At 37.8% G+C, this 22,080-nt stretch overlaps 1 protein-coding gene across 2 annotated transcripts in view; it reads left to right on the top strand.

Annotated features, from left to right (window-relative positions):
• Positions 1 to 22,080, top strand: part of DBT (dihydrolipoamide branched chain transacylase E2) — a 53,503-nt gene that overhangs the window by 16,825 nt on the left and 14,598 nt on the right. The window contains exons 4-5 of one of the 2 annotated variants that reach the window (XM_047725606.1): positions 4,078 to 4,259; positions 13,730 to 13,851. In XM_047725606.1, the coding sequence (XP_047581562.1) occupies positions 4,078 to 4,259; positions 13,730 to 13,851 (304 nt within the window). The remainder of the gene's footprint in view (positions 1 to 4,077; positions 4,260 to 13,729; positions 13,852 to 22,080) is intronic. The other variant, XM_047725607.1, reaches the window with a different exon arrangement.

Below are 22,080 nucleotides of genomic sequence, written 5' to 3' on the forward strand. Positions count from 1 at the left end.
ACTTTCCAAGCCAATTACTATTGCAATTAGTTTTCCCCGTGCACTCCCCTGTGTGTTAGTTTGTCTCTCACCCTTCTCTGCCACCAGTTACCTACCTCCCAACTGTAGCTGCAAGTCTGTTTCTCTCCTAAACCATGTCTCTGCACATCCTACATTTATTGATGTGACCTCTTCTCTACCTTTAGTTGTGGAGTTTGTTCTGCCAGCCTTAAGACTGATTTCTTAAGGTATGATTTCTTAAGGGTATGTAGGATGATATGGGAGTTGTATTTGTGGGATGAGGTGAGCCTTGGGTCCTCCTGCTCTGCCACCATCTTTCCCTCTTGCATGATATATTTTTTTTTGCATACTTTTACTTTTAACTTATTTGTGTCTCATAGATAGTATATAGTGGAATCATTTTTTGAAATCCATTTTTCCAACTATGCCTTTTATTGGCATGTTTAAGCCATTTATATTTAATATAATAGATAAAGTAAGATTCATATCTGCCATTTTGCTATTTGTTTTCTATATGTTTTTGTGGGGTTTTTTTTTCATATATTTCTCCCATTAGTGCCTCTTGTTGTGATAAATAGCTATTTCTACCATACCATTTTAATTTCCTTGTTTCTTTTACTATATATATATTTTTTTTTAGTTACTTTCTTAGTGGCCGCCCTGTGGTTTAATAAAAAACAATGTAGTTTAGATTAATATCAACTTAGTTTCAATAGTACTTTAAAAACGTTGCTCCAGGGGCGCCTGGGTGGCTCAGTGGGTTAAAGCCTCTGCCTTTGGCTCAGGTCATGATCTCAGGGTCCTGGGATCGAGCCCCACATTGGGCTCTCTGCTCCGCAGGGAGCCTGCTTCCTCCTCTCTCTCTCTCTGCCTGCCTCTCTGCCTACTTGTGATTTCTCTCTGTCAAATAAATAAAATCTTAAAAAAATAAAATAAAATAAAATAAAATAAAAACGTTGCTCCAATGTAGCTTCTTCCCTTCTCCCCTCCTTTTTTGCTATTATCATCATATGTATTACCTGTTTAAAATTATAAGCCCATCAACAGTTTTTAAAGTATTGCTTTATGCACTTGTTTTGTAAATCAGGTAGAATTAAAAAGCAGTACAAAGAAAATATAGTGTCATGGGGCACCTGGGTGGCTCAGTGGGTTAAAGCCTCTAAAGGATCTCAGGGTCCTGGGATCGAGCCCCGCATCGGGCTCTCTGCTCAGCAGGAAGCCTGCTTCCCTTCCTCTCTCTCTGCCTACTTGTGATCTCTGTCTGTCAAATAAATAAATAAAATCTTTAAAAATTATATATATATATGTATATACATACATATATATATAGTGTCTTGTATATTTACCTATGTAGTTAATCTTTTTAGTATTCTTTATTTCTTCATGTGGATTTGAGTTGCTGTCTATTGCCCTTTTATTTCAGCTTGAAGGACTCCTTTTAGCATTTCTTGTAAGGCAGGTTGCTAGCAAAAATTCTGTTTCAAGTTATTTGAGAATGTATTTATTTCTTCTTCATTTTTTTTGAAGCACAGTTTTATTAGATATAAGATCCTTGACTGACAATCTTTCTTCTTCTTCTTTTTTTTTAAGATTTTATTTATTTGTCAGAGAGAGAGAATACACAAACAGGGGGAACAGCAGGCAGAGAGAGAAGCAGGCTCCCTGCTGAGCAAGGAGCCCAATGTGGATCTCGATCCCAGGACCCTAAGATCATGACCCGAGCTAAAGGCAGATGCAACCAGTTGAGCCACTCAGACATCCCCAGTCTTTCTTTTCTTTCAGCACATTGAATGTGTCATTCAATGCCTTTTGGTTTCTGACTAGAAACCATTTTTTAGAAACCATTTTCCATGGTTTCTGACTAGAAACCATCTGTTAGTCTTGAAAGGGTTCCTATAGTTGATGAGTGGTTTTTCTTTTGCTGATTTTAAGATTTTCTCATTGTCTTTCAGCAGTTTGGTTATTATGTGTAGGTGTGGCTCTTTTGAATTTATCCTATTTGGACTTTGTTGAGTTTCTTACATAGGTACATTAATGTTTTCATCAAGTTTAGGAAGTTTTTAGCCATTATTTCTTCAAAGATTTTATCTCTTTATTGATATTCTTTATTTAGTGAGGTATCATTTTCTCCTATGTCCCTTTAATTGTTTAGATATGGTTTCTTTTAGTACTTTGAATATTTAATTGCTGATTTAACTTTTATTAAAGTTAATAACATTAATTATTATTAATTAACATCTGGACTTCCTCAGGGATGGTTTCCATTGACTGCTTTTTTCTCTACACGGGCCATACTTTGTGTTTCTTTACATGTCTTATAATTTTTTGTTGAAAACTGGATATTTTACATAAAATAATGTGGCAGATATGTGGTAGGATGTATGGACATCTTATTACCCAGGTCTTCCTTTTAAGAACCTCTTGTTTGCCCTTTTATCATTGCCTCAGCTAGCCATAATTTTCAATTGCTGTGGACTGTTTTCAGCAAACACCCTGAGGGAACTGAGTCATGTCAAACAAGAATGAGCTCTGTGAATAGATTTTTCCCAGAGAGCTGTCCAACATGTCAAATAGGGACAGTTCTCTGGTAGTATAGCTTTTTGTGAAACTCCAAACATGGGTCTGCCCTTACTATAACATAAGGCTGCTGATTTTCAAGACTAATGCTGAGCTGGAAAGGAAAAGGAGAATAGGAGTTAAAATAATAAAACTAGGGTGTGCCTGGGTGGCTCAGTCACATCTGCCTTAAGCTCAGGTCATGATCTCAGGTCAGGGTCCTGGGATCGAGACCCATGTTGGGCTTCCTGTTCACTGGGGAGTTTGCTTCTCTCTTTCCCTCTCCCTTTGCCTTTCCCCTTGCTTGTGCTTGCTCTCTCATGCTATCTCTCAAATAATAAATAAAATCTATTTTAAAAAAAGATGAAGCCAGATGTTTTTAATGAGATTCAGCCACTTTTCCTGAATAGGTCTTTCTTGATTATTGAATCCCTATTGCAATTTCTAGAATTCTGAAAAAGTCCATTTTTAATAACTTTTGCCGGTATACTTGTATTTATAGAGGTGCAGAGTTCCAGAGGGACTTAGTCCACCATTCTAGAAATTTAAGTCCTCTATATGTGCTTTTAAACCTAGTTTCTATGTCATGGGTGATGTTTTATTATGGACTGAGAACTGGCTAAGATAGGAAGACAAGGAATAAGAAGGACTGAACAATTATCTTAATGAAGAATTGGTGATAGTCAGAAATGTGCCAGATACATGAAGAATGGTATAAGAATCAAAATCATATGTTGCATTTCAGATTTGGTTCCATTCATCCTATTCTGTTTGTTAAGAGTATCTAGAAGACCCTGGGGCACTGGGATGGCTCAGTCAGTTAAGTGTGTGTCTTCAGTTCAGGTCATGGTCCTGGTGGAACTGAGCCCCACATCAGGCTCCCTGCTCACTGGGGAGCCTGCTTCTCCCTCTCCTTCTGCCTGCCACTCCCCATGCTTGTGCTCTCTCTCTGTCAAATGAATAAATAAAATCTTTGGGAAAAAAAAATAATATCTAGAAGAGCCTTACAAAGCATACCTAAGCTGATTAAGGAGAAAAAGAGACTCATATAAAAGAACAGATTTAAAAATTCTAGAAGGAAAGACTGAGAGAACTCAATCCAAAATTAATGAAATTACAAAGAATATGCATTAGAGATCTCTATTTTTGGACTTAATTATAGAATAATAGACAAACCGTAAAGTTTGATGGAAGGCTAATATAGTAAAAGGAAATAACATCTTAAAAACACATTTTTAGAATTTCTTCCAAGAAATGGGTGAGGCATCACACCTGAAAGTGTAATTAAATTTTTGGATTATATATCTATCAATGGCTTTTAAATTTTTAGTATTTCTTGAGGATACATCAAAGAGACCCCTTATAGTCTTTTTCTGACATTTTTTGGTGCACTATCTGGGACTAAATGACGTAGTGGATGGATACTGACCTAATTCAGTGTAACATTTACATTGTTAGAATGATTAGTATTATATACTTATAATTATTGATGTAAAAGTATTTTGTGTCTTTTTCTTTTAGGTATGTAAAAGAAGGAGATACAGTGTCTCAATTTGATAGCATCTGTGAAGTTCAAAGCGATAAAGCTTCTGTTACTATCACTAGTCGTTATGATGGAGTCATTAAAAAACTGTATTATAATCTAGACGATATTGCCTATGTGGGAAAGCCATTAGTAGACATAGAAACGGAAGCTTTAAAAGGTATTGTAAACATGTTCATCTATTTTGCCAAATTGATTACTGCTGTCCTTTTGTTATGGGTACTAATTAAAAGAGATGTTTACTTTTAATAACTTACAGAATTTAATTTGGTGGTTTAAAAGCTGAAATTAGAAAAACAGAAAAGGTCCTCTGTGATGAATGATTATCTTCTGACCAGTTACCATGTTAGAAACATACACATTAACACTTAATTTATCTGGAGGCCTGCCTTCTGTAATCCTTAGTGTTAAAAATAATCAACAGTCTTTCTTAGGAATTAAAGATTCAGGCCTTGAATCCTGGTCACTAATGACAAAAACTGGAATATGTGAAAGATTAAATGTAACAGTGAGATCATTTAGTTTGCCACTGATTCAAAAACAAAAGCACTTACTTGGGTTGCCTGACTAAGCCAATCAGTGGAGCATGCAACTCTTGATCTTGATCTTGGGATTGTGAGTTTGACCCCAAGTTGGGGGTAGAAATTACTTTAAAAATTTTTTTAATTAAATATTTAAAAAAAACCCATACTCTCATTGGCAATTATGGTTATGAAAGCCAAACTTCTTGAAGAGAACTGGAAGAGAAAAGAAGGAAAATCGTAATGAAAAGTGAAGAGACTAGCATTCAGAAGAAGCAGTGACCATGGGACTTAGAAGCAGTAGATGTCCTGACAAAAGTGAATCTGTTGTGACAGTGTTGCAGAGGAAAACTCAAACAGTGGGCTCTCCCAGTGGTGGGAGACAGCTGTCTACCTCAGAAATTCCTTATGGCATTGTTGTGATACAGTGAAGTTATGTCACCTAGGAAACAGCTTGGCCATCAGGGATTGGCTGGGGGGGCAGGGGAGGCGTGTGTGTGCTGTTAAGTTTTGTGATGCAACCCTAAGCCAGCAATCTATCTGGGAAGGGCTGAAATAGACATCCAGAAGTCTGAATTACAGTGGCTGCTTGACTCATAGACTGTATCATTAATAACAACAACAACTAATATCACAGTCATACTTCACAGTTTATAAAAAGTTTCACTATTTACTTTATCCTTACTTGTGAAGTATTTCGGTTTAACAGATAAAGAAACGAAATGCAACCTATAAACTTTGAGCGATTTGCCCAATGGTCCGTGACAGAGCCAGATTTAGAACTTGATGGCCTGTCTTTGTCCAGAATATTTTACACTATGACATGCTGCCTCCAAAAGTTGGAAGATGGCCCATTAAAGCCTTCTTATATATAAAATGCAGAAAACCAAAAATAAGAAAATGAAAACCTTCCTGCTACTCAGAAATCACCACTCTTAACACAGTAGTGTATATCATTCCAGATGTTTTTCTAAGCACACACACATGCTTTGAAGTAGTTTTTTACCAAAGTAATGTATTATGCTTACTGTATTCTAATCTGTTTGCTTAACTAGGTCTGTGTTTTCATGACAATACATTTTCATTTCATCTGATAATCAGACTATTTAAATTTCCCCAGTTGCCCCCAAAATGTCCTTGAAATTTCAACTGGTTTGTTCAAACTGAGGTCCAATAGGGGACTAGACATGGCCCATGGTCTCTTTTCATGTGACTCATACTCTTTCCCATTTTGTTTCGTGACACTGACTTGTGGACAGGACTATGCCATTTGTTTTGCAAAATGTCACGTCTTTGGGATTTGTCTTTTCTCCCTTCACTACATATGGCACTATATATGGCACTATATAGATACTTCATAATCATTTGAGTGTCCTTGCCTAAATCAACAATTGCTTTAGGGGTTGTGGAATGATGATTTTTTGATTCTGTCATTCTTTTTATATTATTAGCTGGCATTATTCTGTGAAATGGAGCTTCACCCTCAATCATTTGGATCTGTTAGTTACTCTGAAATATAGTTTCTGTGGGAAAGACAGAATAAATGCTTGATTCTTTTCCCTTACCAAGGGGTTGCTTTTAATAGTGATTAAATTTCTATTTTTCTCTTTGTGTGTATTCAGTTGATTTGCTGTGTTTAATCTATTATAATCGTTCTTTTTCATGCTGAAATTGTAATAGAAGAGACTCTTTCAGGGTGGCTCCTGTGTGTTCTCTCTTTTTTTTTTTTTTTTTAAGATTTTATTTATTTGACAGACAGAGACACAATAAGAGAGGGAACACAAGCAGGGGGAGTGGGAGAGGGAGAAGCAGGCTTCCTGCCAAGCAGGGAGCCCAATGCAGGGCTCAATCCCAGGATCCTGGGATCATGACCTGAGCTGAAGGCAGCTGCTCAACCGACTGAACCACCCAGGTGCCCCTCCTGTGTGTTCTTTTAACATGACCTCGTTAATTTTCAAAAGCTTTCTTGCCTTTGGCACAAGAAGATGATTGGGGCTCACTGTGTATATTTCCTACCTGAGATCTGGAATTTTCCATTTCTTCAGGGCTCTTGTTCCTTTTAATGCGAAGTGGACCAGAGATCATAATCTATGTAGTAGATGTGATTCCTATATTGAAAGGCACGATTTAGGAGTATTAAAAAAAGAAGAAGAATTTACCTTTTAAAATTACCTGAAACACAAAATTATTTTGATGGATCAGTGACTTTTTTTTTATTGTTATTATTCGGTTAGGACGTAAAAATGCAGGAGGGTTATACTCTTCGCACAAACTGAGAGTCCTGAATCCTAACCACTAGACCACCAGGGAGCATCAGTTTGGGCACAAACTGAACAAATAAAGATGCTGAACACTATTGCGGATGTCATTAAATTAGAACACCCAGTCTATATCTGGTCTATAGCAGACTGGTGCTATAGACCAGATTAGATACTAATCTAAGCCATCCAAAAAAATGAATTATTTATATGAACAAATAAACAGTTGAGATTTATGGGTTTTTTATTATTTGGCTTTAGAGTTTGTTTTGACATTTCTGATGGGATTCAATTTTATAAGTCTTGTTATATTGCAAAATACAAAGTCATAGAACTGTTTCAGAGTAGGGGTGTTTTTTCTAGAGAATTGTTTCATAAAAATACATCTCCTGTATAGCATGAATGAATCTCAAAAAATTATGCTGAGTGCAAGAAACCAGACAAAAAAGAGAACATGCTGTATGATCTATGTACATAAAATTTTAGAAAATGCAAACTAATCTATAAAGACCGAAAACTGATTAGTGGTTGCCTGGATAAAGAATCTCTTAGGAGTGGGGTGGGTGTGTTCCTTATCTTGATTGTGGTAATGGAATATGGGTATATATATATTTCAGGTTTATCAAGTTTTATGTATGTGCAGTTTATTTTATATCTGTAAAAAATGAGATTGTGTAGGTTATGTTCAGAATAAAAATTACCCATTCATTCTCCTCAGAGAGAACTGATCATTTGCTCACTGTTCTGTTTTGTTTGCTAGTAGAGTGTAATCTAAACAATTATCTTGCATTGTGGTTTTATTTTGCATATGTATCTTTTTGCACTTATATTTATGTTGTGTTTTTTTACTGTAAGAATAAACTACAAATCGTAACCTATATATAAGCAAACCTATAGAACAGAAGATTCAATTTAATGAGATTTATATATGCTTCTCTTTAATTTTGGAAATGGGAAAGATTTCTAAATATTTTATGTACCTTTTCTCAAGCAAGAATTTGTAGTAATATTCAACTTGTTTATATCGTTTTTGCTTTAGTGCTAGTAAAACCAATTATACTATAAATAGAAAATGACCAAACAAAAAGTCTTTTATAAGTATAAGATACATTATTTCCATTTTACAGGTAGAAAATAATTATAGCATAGAACTACCAAAGGTATAAGAGATCAAAATTAGACATCTTAATAGTAGTATTGGCAATTAATCCTCTCTTCCAGTGCTTGTTTAAATGATACTTTGTGGTACTGTCTTTTGGAACATGGTGGTGGTGTCTACTTTTCAAGGCTGGAGTATCAGGATAATTCTGAGAAGGGAAACTGTATTTGTGATGTCCAGGTCCTGTCTATGAGTGCTTTGACAGTAGACAGACCTTTGCTTGAAAAGAGCTTACTGGACTGACTTATGCCTCTTTGTATGTGTGACATTTAGAAGGCATAAACTGTTGTACTTGCTTCAGCAGCACATATACTACAAGGCATATACTATTAAAAAATATATATTACAAGTTGAAATCCAATTATTTAATTTTATCAAAATTATATCAAATTATATCACATTATATTCCATGTCTCAGTGTGTTGTCTGTTGTAAACTCGGTTTTAAGTATAATGCCATGAATTCTTTTGACAGCTGATCTGGCTTTCTCTAGTCTCTATTTAACAAAGTAAGATGGCTTCTCACATTTTTAAATAACTGAAGTTTTTTATAACAACTTATCAAAATATTTTTAGGGGAATCATTAATTTTCTTTTTTTTAAATTTTACATATTTTACTCCTTATAGGGAGGGTATTGAGTATAGCCTAGAATCTTTAGGATTATGTAAAAGCACATTAATGAACATTTATTATTCTGGAAACAGCACAATTTTGCATCTGGCTTTTGGTTTTTCAGCTTACTTCTTAGCATTATTACCATGCCCACCCATGATTCTCCTTCCTAAATTTCTGGGAACACCAGTAACTAAGTTTGTTAAGAAGTAGGTACAAGGGGCGCCTGGGTGGCTCAGTGGTTTAAGCCTCTGCCTTCGGCTCAGGTCATGATCCCAGGGTCCTGGGATCGAGCCCCGCATCGGGCTCTCTGCTCATCAGGGAGCCTGCTTCCTCCTCTCTCTCTGCCTGCCTCTCTGCCTACTTCTGATTTCTCTCTGTCAAATAAATAAAATCTTTAAAAAAAAAAAAAAAAAAAAGAAGTAGGTACAAAGAGGGGCACCTGGGTGGCTCCGTGGGTTAAAGCCTCTGCCTTCGGCTCCGGTCATGATCCCAGGGTCCTGGGATCGAGCCCCGCATCGGGCTCTCTGCTCAGCAGGGAGCCTGCATCCCCCTCTCTCTCTGCCTGCCTCTCTGCCTACTTGTGATCTCTGTCAAATAAATAAATAAAATCTTAAAAAAAAAAAAGTAGGTACAAAGAAGAGCAAGTGTGATCAGTTAAGAGTCTAAATTCCTCTTTTCTGGAGCAAGGGCGTGGTTTTAATGCTGAGGCTGTGTGGCAGCTGTTCTAGGTATTCTGATCCTAAAGCTCTGCGGAATTAAGTTGCCAGAACGTCTGGCCACCACCACTACACCTAATTAATCCTAACAGAGGAGTCTTGCCATCATGGGAAAGTATTAAGGAAAGAGAAGGAGGAACATAAGCTATAGCAGAATTCTGTCCTTTAACATCACTGCCTCTCATTGACTGAATACTTTCTCTGTTCTAATGCTGTATATACATTATTTCATATAATCATGTAGATTGAGTTATCTAGATTATTACTTGCATTTGACATGTGCATCATTGAGACCCCCAGAAGTTTAATATCTTGCCTATGGTCACATAGTTAGTAACTGGGGGAACTACAGTTTGACCCCAGCTCTGTTTAATTCTAAAGCCCGTAATCCTAGCCACTTTGTTACACTGAAAATTCTATCCAGAGACTATGAGTATCAGCTCCATTCTGCAGCTAGAACACTGGGACTGAACTTCTAGCACTATTTATATGCATACTTATGAAAATCTGCTGTAACAACATAAATTAGGTGTCCCACAGAGTTTGTAATCTATTTTTTTAAGATTCATTTAGATAGATAAACAGAGCACGAGTGGGAAGGGCAGAGGGAGAGGGAGAGAATTTGAAGCAGACTCTGTGCTGCGCCTGACATAGGGCTCGATCTCAGAATCCTGAAATCATGGCCTGAGCCAAAATCTAGAGGCAGATGTCTAACCAACTCACCACTCAGGCACCACCCTGCAAAGAGTTTATAAAAATGTTTATCAGGATTAATAAAGTATTCTGAATTGAAGAGAAGTTCTTTGAGGGGTGCCTGGGTGGCTTGGTAGGTTAGTGTCTGACTCTTGATTTTGACCACATAGGGCTCTGTGCTCAGCTCGGAGTCTGCTTGTCCCTCTCCCTCTGCTCCCCTCCTCCCGCCACCTCCCCACCCCTCTCACACTCTCTCTGTCCCTCTCTCTCAAATAAATAAATAAATAAAATCTTTTTAAAAAAACCTCTTTAACATAAAACCATTTTAAGAACATAGCATGTCATTTAGTGAAATTATACTCAATGACATAAATTACAGAGTGTAATCCCTGGGCATCGTAAGTGAGCAGTGAATGATAGCTGTAACTTAGTTTTGTTCAGCCAGTTGTAGATTAAACTGATTGAATTACCTGTTTCAATAATTTGATGTGAAAGAGAAAATATAGTGGGATCTCATTGGTTTGGGTATCATCAATTCTCAATTTATGATCATTTATATAGGAACTAAAGTTTACATTTGTTCTACAAGGAAAAGTCGTCCTAAGAAGTTTTGCAGAGAGAAAACTTTTTGTGAAAGCAAATTGTTTCAAACACCCTTGAATGCTCTAGTATTTAAACATTTTCTCTACAAGAATTTCCCCAATTAAGTGAATTAATTGACTACTTAATGTCATTTTTAGAAATAGCTCTTAAAATACCTAAGAATATTGTAATTTCAGTTTTAATGTTTTTACCAATTCAAATTACTTTTTTATTTAGTTAATCTGAAATAATAGTTCTGTTATAAATTTGCATCACTTGAGGAATTCTGGCAACATTAAATTGGCAGTTTTCATGACTTATTAAAATAAATGACTTATTTATAAAATAAAATATATAAAATTTATATAATAAATGACATAAAATAAATGACTTAATAAAAATGCTTATTTACCAGAGTTCTTTTGTTCTTTTTAAAAATCTAAGGCTTTTAAAACTATATATTCTAAATCCACTACTGAAAGAATAAAATCCCACATATTATAGTGCTAGAACCATGAAAATCATGTCACTTGGGGGAGTGTTATGAAATTTTTGGTTAGCCTTAACTCCATCGCCCCTAGAGTCTGTTTCTATATTGGTAAAATTGAGAACTCTGCCCTTCATTTCTGTAACAGTGTTGTGATCATAAAAGGAGAAAATATGTATAAAAACACTTAGAAAATGATTTAAGGTACTGTGTAGTAAGGTGGTATTTTAGTGCTGAAGAGAGCTTTCTTCTAACAACTCCCTGACTACTACAAATAATATATAATATGAATGACTTCTCACCAATGAACTTGTCTCATATTTATACCCAAATTTTCTGAAAGGCAGTACTACTTGGTCATATATCGGAATGTTTTCCAGAAAAGCTGAGTAGCAATACTTTCAGTGATCTTTTGGAAATATATAACTTTTGTATCTGAGCATTATTACATTTCTCATATTACTGCAAATACACATTAATTCAGATTATATTTAGAATTCCTACAATGGGATCACCGTGGTTTCCCTTTGCATCCTAGTTCCTAAAGCTCATCTTTCTTACTAATTTTTCCAATAATTTCAATAGATGATACTACAGGGTTTCTCAAATTGCAGCAAAACTATTCCTTGAACCATAGGAGCTGTATTCTAGCTTCTTTGAGAACATTTACCAGGATCGTGAACTAATGGAAACAACACAGGGTGAAGCAGCCTCGGAATGATTTCCAGTTCTTAATAGTGTCTCAGCTGTGTGAACTTAAGCCAATCCTTTCATCTTTCAAGTGTCAGATTTTTTTAATCCATAGGGTGGGATAATAACACCTATCTTACACAGTTGGAGTGAAGATTAAAATATGATACTGCATATGTAGTGTAGTATTTGACATATAATAGGTAATTGTGGGGGAGGAAAAATAATTCTCCCACTAACCTTCTGAGTTCTTAGCTGAGACTTCCTGTAATAAAAGACAGATTTGGGGCGCCTGGGTGGCTCAGTGGGTTAAGGCTGCTGCCTTCGGCTCAGGTCATGATCCCAGGGTCCTGGGATTGAGCCCGGCATCCAGCTCTCTGCTCGGCAGGGTGCCTGCTTCCCTTCCTCTCTCTCTGCCTGCCTCTCTGCCTACTTGTGATCTCTGTCTGTCAAATAAATAAATAAAATCTTTAAAAAAATAAAATAAAATAAAGCTAAATCTACACCTATCACATGATGATTTATTAAAAAAAAAAAAGATTCACTAGAGAAAAACAGATGTTTATTAGCATGTATACCTCATCTATACACGGAGACACCCAGGGAAAGATGAGTAACCCAAAGAAGTGGCTTTAGAGTTCAGGCTTAAATAGCATTTTGATAGGGAAAGAGGAAGTGGGATGTTGGCTTCTGAGGGGAGAGTAAATAGTTTTTCAGGAAGATGAATGGGCCCTTAGAGAACAGATGGGAGGTATGACAGTTTGGGTCAAAGTTTGAGTGTAGTGCTGACTTCTAGTCTCTCCTGTGATGGGAATCAGTATTCCCTGGTGGATGAAACTCCTGGGGAAGGGGCTTATGACTATTGAGTTCCTTCTGGAAGATCTTTCTTTAGGCACATGAGAGTGTAGGGAATGCCTTTCCCTGCATTTGCTGTTCTTCAAATGCCTATAGCTCAAAATAATCAGTACATGAAAGTGGTATGCTCGGGATGGCATATTCTGTGAACCTACATGCTCAGTACAAGTTTTGTTTTGTTTTCCCTTCTGCGCCATTAGGGGAACTTTGAGAGCTCCACTGGGGCCGTTCATAGACCAGTGAGGAGAAATGAAGAGATTGTCTTTCCGTAGGTAGAGCGGTGGAGAATCGTTCCTTGCTTTGAATGGAATGTCAGAGCAAATTGACTTGCCTGCTTTCAGAGACTTAGTGTCTAATTCACTCATTCCCACAGAGATTTCTGCTGTACAGCCTGGATTTCCAAGCATCAGACTTTGACAGTTCAGTGCTCTCTGAGACTTTTTAATTTTTCATTGCAAAAATACATGCTAAGAACCTGAGGTAGTTTTTCATCCATCGGCACTCTAGATTTAGAGACTAGACCAGCCACATTAGCATTAGCCATGAAAATAAAATCTTCCTCAGCATTCCTTAAGCCATATTCAAAGCAGAGAAAAATGTTACGTGCTTTATTATTTTAGGAAGGCGTTTTAAGATTGTCACAGATTTTATGGATTCTTTCATGTCATTTGCCTCACATTTGATTCTTATTGTATACTATTTAAATATAAATGAGAACTTTATCAGGGAAGTGTTTAAAATACAAAACATTTAAACATTTATTGAAGAAGCTTTCACTTTTTAACTTGTAGCTGCTGCATGATTCTAAGAGAAATGAAGTAAACACCAGGTAATAATAAACATTCCGCAGCTCTAGGTACCAGTACCTCCCTCCCCTCAACCCCTTTTGTTCCCCTCTGTAAAGTTGTGTCTTCCCACTTTGAAGTAGCCTGACTAGTATGCTTTTGATTAGATGTGTTAAGTTCAATTTATTTGTGTATTATAAGCCAAGAAGCTCGTTTTTATTTTTTTGTATTTTTCAACTGAAGAGTAAAATTTTACCTTGTTGACCAGATTCAGAAGAAGATGTGGTTGAAACTCCTGCTGTGTCCCATGATGAACACACACACCAAGAGATAAAGGGCCAGAAAACACTGGCAACTCCTGCAGTTCGCCGCCTAGCAATGGAAAACAATGTAAGTTGTCTTAATATTTAAGTGTGAGGTTGCATAGGAAATATACATTTGTCTTAGTGTAAAGTTAGCCAACTATTCTGTGAAGAGATGGCTCAAGTTGAGATTCAAGGAAAATGATAGTGTGTGTTACTGAAAAGTGACTGTTGCAGAAAAGCACCAGTGAAAAATGAGAAACCATAAACTTGTTTCTTGTATTAGCTGAGCAGTGTAGTTTTATTATTTTTCCTTAGAGTCTAATAAACGTCAGGGCTACCATCTATGGAACACTTGTAGATACTAGTGTTTGGATCAGGTCCCCTGAATGCCAGCTTGAGACAGGGATTTGGATGCATGTGAAGGATCAATTGAGGGAGGGAACAACTTTTCTAGGAATGAGGGAAGCAGATAGAGGAGGGAAGAGAAGGAAAATGGGCCAGGCAAGGAAGTGGTCTCAAGGATCTCATCCAGTACAATTTCAATGGTTTCATCAAAACCATTGAAATTGTACTGACTTGAGACGAGGAGACCAGCCTTTTGAATTTCCTCGTGTCCATCATTTGTGCTTATCCAGGGCTTGGTGGCTCCCAGGTCCTGGAATCAGTATGTATACGTTATCTCATTTAATTTTTACAGTAATGCTATAAGTTATGGGGGCTATTTGGAGATGTGGAGAGGTGAAGTAACAGGTCCAGGGTCACACAGCTGACACAGTGGTGGAGCCAGGATTCTGAAGTGAGTCTCTGTGACTCCAAAACCAGTGCCCTTAATCCTGATAGAGTGCCTCAGCAGTTACTGCGTCCATTTTTTGAGTCAGACACTGTATACACACACAGTCTTTCTAATCCTCACGGCCATCCTGCAGGGTAGTTTGGATTATCCCCATTTTGCAGATGAGAAAGGGCAGAGAAGTTGATTAATTGCCCCAAACCAAGTTAAGTAGCTGAACTGGGGGTTTGAACACATCTGTTCTTTTCCAAACTCGGGTTCTTTGCACTATGCAGGGTTTTTGTCTGTTTTTGAGAGAAGTAGTTAAGTTACAGTGGGAAAAAACAAAAGCTTACATTTTAGAAATAAGGTAATGAGTCATTAAAATGTTCATATCCCTTCAGACCCTTATCCTATCATTGGGAGACTATCCCAAGGAAATAATCTAGGATATATTCTTTTAAGTCTTTTATATAGCCAAAAGTGAGACGGCACATACGGGTTCAGAATGAGGGATATGCTTGGGTAAATTATGTTAAAGATTTATTTATTTAGAGAGAGAACAGGGGAGGAGCAAAGGGAAAGGGATAAGCAGACTGCCCTGAGCACAGAGCTCAAAGTGGGGCTTGATCCCAGGACTCTGAGATCATGACCCAAGCTGAAGGCAAGAGTCAGGACACTCAACCAGCTGAGCCACCCAGGCGTCCCTGGGTTAATTATGTTTTAAACCCTTAATGAAAATTTATGTAGCAGTTAAATATGTTCAGATATGAAGACTATTTGGCATAATAGAAAATAGAAATAATATGGAATACTACATTGTTAAGGGCATCAGATGAAAGATTCATGTTATGTATTACTTTGAAAGTTATAAGTATTTTACTAATGTTGTTCTTAATTATATAGAAAAACTATTAGGGTACCTGAATGGCTCAGTCAGTTAAGCATCTGCCTTTGGCTCAGGTCATGATCCCAGGGTCCTGGGATTAAGCCCCACATTGGGCTCCCTGCTCAGTGGAGAGCCTGCTTCTCCCTCTGCTCAGCCCCCTTTATGTTCTGTCTCACTCTCTCAGTCTCTCTATCTCAAATAAATAAAATCCTAAAAAAAAAAAAAGGGGGCAAAACTATCTGTAGCAGTGCCTGATTTTGCTTTCCTATACCATTTCTTAAAGATGTATATAATAAATGGAATATTTTTATAATTACCAGAAATTACTAGATTACTTATTGTAAATCACCTTTTCTTTTTTTTGCAGTTTACATATTTATGAATTGGGTTTGTTTTAAAATTAAAACCCAGTGGCATTTACAGTTATTTGAAATTACCTAAAAATTATTTGAATCCTCAGAATTTTTTTTATAAACTAAATGTTTGACATGATAATATCCTTTATTCTTCTGAAGTCACCCTTAGAGAAGCACTAATACAAATGATGAAGGACTTAACCCTGAGAAATTAATAAATACACAATAAGTATGAGGCTATCATCTAAGCTTATGTGTCTTTTTATTTAAACAGAATGAAATTTAAAGAGAATATTTTATTTCTGTACCAAACATAGAAGGGATTAAATAAAGCCTGATCAAAGTGTTTCCACAGAGAATCATGAACCTTTTAGGTTCCAGGACCCAGTTCCAATGGGTGCGTTGGGGGCAGGGGGCGGGGATGGTTCCCACATCAGCAGGCAATTCTCTGGACATCAACTGAGTATCCTACAATTCAGGTCAGTTTTGCATGGTCTGTCGATAGTGTCAGAATTGATAGGTTAATGATTCATTCCTGCAAGACTGCCCACCCTCTCCCACAACAGTTCAGATACTCTCAAGCCTGGTTATCATCTATGCTTCTGACCAGCTGGCTACAGATAGGAGTTTCCATTGACCTCCTCCAACTCAGCATGCCAATCACAAGCCCAGGTTATTACCTGTCCTTCTGACCTGTTGGCTGTGGCTGAGAGGTCCCCACAGTCCTCTCTTTGGGTTTGATTAATTTGCAAAAGCAGCTCACAGAATTTAGGAAACCCATTTACTCACTAGATCTGATTTATTATAAAAGAATACAGGGGCGCCTGGGTGGCTCAGTCATTAAGGTCTGCCTTCAGCTTAGGTCATGATCCCAGGGTCCTCGGATGGAATCCTACATCAGGCTCTCTGCTCTTTGGGAAGCCTGCTTCTCCCTCTCCCTGCTCCCTGCTGTGGTCCCTCTCTCGCTCTCTCTGTCAAATAAATAAATAAAATCTTTAAAATAATAATATAAATAATATAACTCCAGAATGGCCAAGTGGAGGGACACAGAGCATATGTGGAAAGAGGCATAAGGGTTCCATGCCCTTTCCAGGTGTGCCACTCTCCCCAAATCTCCACGTACTCACAACCTGGAGGCTCTCTAAACACAGTTCTTATGGGTTTTCTTTGAAGGCTTCACTACATGCTCAGGACTGACTCAATCATTGTTCCGTTGACAACAGAACAGATTCAACCTCCTGCCCTTCTCCCCTTCCCAGATTTGGAGTAGGGATACTGAAAATTTTAAATCTTTAATCGCATGTTGGTTCCCCTGTTAACCAACCTCCATTTTTAGTTCCCCAAGGGCTTTCCAAAGTTAATTAACATAACAAAAGAGACCTCTTTTCACAGGCCCTTTCAAGGGTTTTAGGAGCTCTGTGCAGGGAAATGGGGAGAAAGACCAAAAATATACTTATTATAAATCACAATCTCATAATGATTGTGTAGTGAAAAGTGGAATTTTGTCATTTGTTATTATGTAGAAACAATAAGGGGCACCTGGGTGGCTCAGTCGGTTAAGCATCTGCCTCTGGCTTAGGTTGTGATCCCGGGGTCTTAGGATCTATCCCGTCTGGCTACCTGCTCAGTGGGGAGTCTGCTTATCCCTCTCCTTTTACCCTTCCCCCTCTTCATGTTCAATCTGTGCGCTCTCTATCTCTCGCTCTCTCTCAAATAAATGAAATCTTTAAAAAGAAAAACAACGACAGAAAAGAAACAATAAAACATACATTTGACACTTGGGCTGAGAAAGTCAATTAAGTTTAAATTTACTAGTAAAATTTCAGTGTTTTAACAACTGTGAGCAAAAAAAGCTAAGAGAGCTTTTGTATGGTGATTATTTTAACTGTTACTAGTTTATTGTTGGCTGAGTTGTCTCAAATATGCTATAAAGGCATATACATGTGTTGTGTCTTTCCCGGTGTCAGCGTTATTCAATCACAAAACAAGGTTAAGATCATTGTAAAGTAGGTTCAGGATTCCAAACTCAGTGACATTTTACTATGCATTAAACCTGGCTTCATACACGTCACAGAAAACAAAGTATGATATAAAGTCATACTACAAACAAAATACAATAAGGGCAAGAAGTTAACAAACCAAACACTAAGTCAGTCCCTGAGTGCACGGTTGAGAGGAGGACACCATCTGGTCTGGGTCAGCTCTCCGCACATGCTGCTTACTGTGTGCAGGCAGGGGAGGATCTCTTATGCTCAGAAAGCAGTTGGGCGAACCTTTGGTGGCAGTTGCCTTTTTAATGCAGTCAGATAAGGAAGGGTCTAGCATCTGGAGAGTCTGTTTGCTACAGAGGTCTAACCTTTTTATTTGTTTTTTATTTTTTTAAAGGATTTTTTTTTTTTAAAGATTTTATTTATTTATTTGAGAGACAGAGATCACAAGTAGGCAGAGAGGCAGGCAGAGAGAGAGGTGAAAGCAGGCTCCCTGCCAAGCAGAGAGCCTGATGCAGGTCTCAATCCCAGGATCCTGGGATCATGACCTGAGCTGAAGGCAGAGGCTTTAACCCACTGAGCCACCCAGGCGCCCCAAGGTTTTGTTTTGTTGAGAGAGAAGTTGAGAGAGTACAGGTGGGGTGAGGGGCAGAGGGAGAAGCCAGACACCCTGCTGAGCAGGGATCCTGACATGGGGCTGGGTCCCAGGACTTGGGAGATTCTGACCTGAGCCCAAGGCTGATGCTCAACCAACTGAGCCACCCGGGTGCCCCACGGTCTAACCTTTTAAAAGTTTCATTAGTCTTAGGCCTTGGCAGGCTTCTTCTGATTCTAATAACTTCTATTCCTGGTTCTCCCAGGTTTGCATGACTTTACTGATTATCAGTCCTTAGAACTGTGCTGGTTTTCCTGATTTCCTGTCTTAGCTGCAATGCCTTTGGCTGCTTATGTCATTGCTTGACATGGGCTCTCTCTTGCTCTCTCTACAGAAGGTCAGAAACATTGGTCTACATTTGCTATAGTGTTGAAGTCTTTAAATTTTCGGTTCTCCTTATATGGTCTCCAGAAATTTAAAAACAAAAAAAAAAATCTAATAAGAACTATGCAAGAAGTTTAAAAATAATTGATTGCTTATAAAATGTAAGTTTTCATAGGTATGGATTATATACAATGTAGATACTGCACTGTTACCACCCACGCAAATGAATAGTATATACAAAAGTAATGAATAAAAAAGTAAAAAATGATTATATACAGAGGAGAGCTGTAGTTTAAGAGCATTCTATTAAGATGATAAAAATGTTATTTCCTTGTACAAATTTGTAATGGACAGAGATTATTTTTACCTTCAACTGATTAAATTCTGTTTAGAGAACTTAATGATGAATATATTTATTTCTAGATAGTTTTTGATGTCAGAAAATGTTGGGGTTCAGAGCAAACAGTCTTAAGACATCTTTGGTGCAAAAAATGGTTTTATTAAAGCACAGAGACAGGACCCATAGGCAGAAAGAGCTGCACTGGGGTCATGAGGAGTGGCTGATTATATACTTTCAAGTTGGGAGAGGGTTAGGGATAGCTTAAGACTCTAAGAAATCTTGGAAGCAAGGTTTCCAGGACCTTGAGGGGCTAGCTAGCCATTGTTAGGAAAAGATCATTTATTTCTAATAAAATCCTAGTCATGAGCCCCTTCAGATGTTTATCAGTGGGCCGTATGCTTGGGGGATGACTGCCAACATACATCTTGAGGAGTAGAGATAAAAGGAGTTTCCAAAGGAATTTTATTTTAAATTTATTTATTTATTTATAAATATATAATGTATTTTTATCCCCAGGGGTACAGGTCTGTGAATCACCAGGTTTACACACTTCACAGCACTCACCATAGCACATACCCTCCCCAATGTCCATAACACCACCCCCCCACGCCCCTCCCCCCAGCAACCCTCAGTTTGTTTTGTGAGATTAAGAGTCACTTATGGTTTGTCTCCCTCCCGATCCCATCTTGTTTCATTTATTCTTCTCCTACCTCCCTAACCCCCCATGTTGCATCTCCACTTCCTCATACCAGGGAGATCATATGATAGTTGTCTTTCTCCGATTGACTTATTTCGCTAAGCATGATACCCTCTAGTTCCATCCAAGTCATCGCAAATGGCAAGATTTCATTTCTTTTGATGGCTGCATAGTATTCCATTGTGTATATATACCACATCTTCTTTATCCATTTGTCTGTTGATGGACATCTAGGTTCTTTCCATAGTTTGGCTATTGTGGACATTGCTGCTATAAACATTCGGGTACATGTGCCCCTTCGGATCACTACGTTTGTATCTTTAGGGTAAATACCCAGTAGTGCAATTGCTGGGTTATAGTGTAGTTCTATTTTCAACTTTTTGAGGAACCTCCATGCTGTTTTCCAGAGTGGTTGCACCAGCTTGCATTCCCACCAACAGTGTAGGAGGGTTCCCCTTTCTCCGCATCCTCGCCAGCGTCTGTCATTTCCTGACTTGTTAATTTTAGCCATTCTGAATGGTGTGAGGTGGTATCTCATTGTGGTTTTGATTTGTATTTCCCTGATGCCGAATGATGTGGAGCACCTTTTCATGTGTCTGTTGGCCAGCTGGATGTCTTCTTTGCAGAAATGTCTGTTCATGTCTTCTGCCCATTTCTTGATTGGATTATTTGTTCTTTGGGTGTTGAGTTTGCTAAGTTCTTTATAGATTTTGGACACTAGCCCTTTATCTGATATGTCGTTTGCAAATATCTTCTCCCATTCTGTCAATTGTCTTTTGGTTTTGTTAACTGTCTCCTTTGCTGTGCGGAAGCTCTTGATCTTGATGAAATCCCAGTAGTTCATTTTTGCCCTTGCTTCCCTTGCCTTTGGCGATGTTCCTAGGAAGACATTGCTGTGGCTAAGGTCAAAGAGGTTGCTGCCTGTGTTCTCCTCAAGTATTTGGATGGATTCCTTTCTCACATTTAGGTCCTTCATCCATTTTGAGTCTATTTTCGTGTGTGGTGTAAGGAAATGATCCAATTTCATTTTTCTGCATGTGGCTGTCCAATTTTCCCAACACCACTTATTGAAGAGGCTGTCTTTTTTCCATTGGACATTCTTTCCTGCTTTGTCGAAGATGAGTTGACCATAGAGTTGAGGGTCTATTTCTGGGCTCTCTATTCTGTTCCATTGATCTATGTGTCTGTTTTTGTGTCAGCACCGTGCTGTCTTGATGATGACAGCTTTGTAATAGAGCTTGAAGTCCGGAATTGTGATGCCACCAACTTTGGCTTTCTTTTTCAATATTCCTTTGGCTATTCGAGGTCTTTTCTGGTTCCATATAAATTTTAGGATTATTTGTTCCATTTCTTTGAAAAAAAAATGGGTGGGATTTTGATAAGGATTGCATTAAATGTATAGATTGCTTTAGGTAGCATAGACATTTTCACAATATTTGTTCTTCCAATCCAGGAGCATGGAACATTTTTCCATTTTGTTTTGTCTTCCTCAATTTCTTTCATGAGTACTTTATAGTTTTCTGAGTATAGATTCTTAGCCTCTTTGGTTAGGTTTATTCCTAGGTATCTTATAGTTTTGGGTGCAATTATAAATGGGATTGACTCCTTAATTTCTCTTTCTTCTGTCTTGTTGTTGGTGTAGAGAAATGCAACTGATTTCTGTGCATAGATTTTATATCCTGACACTTTACTGAATTCCTGTACAAGTTCTAGCAGTTTTGGAGTGGAGTCTTTTGGGTTTTCCACATATAGTATCATATAATCTGCGAAGAGTGATAGTTTGACTTCTTCTTTGCCAATTTGGATGCCTTTAATTTCTTTTTGTTGTCTGATTGCTGAGGCTAGGACTTCTAGTACTATGTTGAATAGCAGTGGTGATAATGGACATCCCTACCGTGTTCCTGACCGTAGCGGAAAAGCTTTCAGTTTTTCTCCATTGAGAATGATATTTGTGGTGGGTTTTTCATAGAGGGCTTTGGTAATATTGAGGTATGTGCCCTCTATCCCTACACTTTGAAGAGTTTTGATCAGGAAGGGATGCTATACTTTGTCAAATGCTTTTTCAGCATCTATGGAGAGTATCATATGGTTCTTGTTCTTTCTTTTATTAATGTGTTGTATCACATTGATTGATTTGCAGATGTTGAACCAACCTTACAGCCCTGGAATAAATCCCATTTGGTCATGGTGAATAATCCTTTTAATGTACTGTTGAATCCTATTGGTTAGTATTTTGGTGAGAATTTTTGCATCTGTGTTCATCAAGGATATTGGTCTGTAGTTCTCTTTTTTGATG

The sequence above is a fragment of the Lutra lutra genome, chromosome 4 (assembly GCF_902655055.1).
Source record: "Lutra lutra chromosome 4, mLutLut1.2, whole genome shotgun sequence".
In the NCBI taxonomy this organism is placed as follows: domain Eukaryota; kingdom Metazoa; phylum Chordata; class Mammalia; order Carnivora; family Mustelidae; genus Lutra; species Lutra lutra.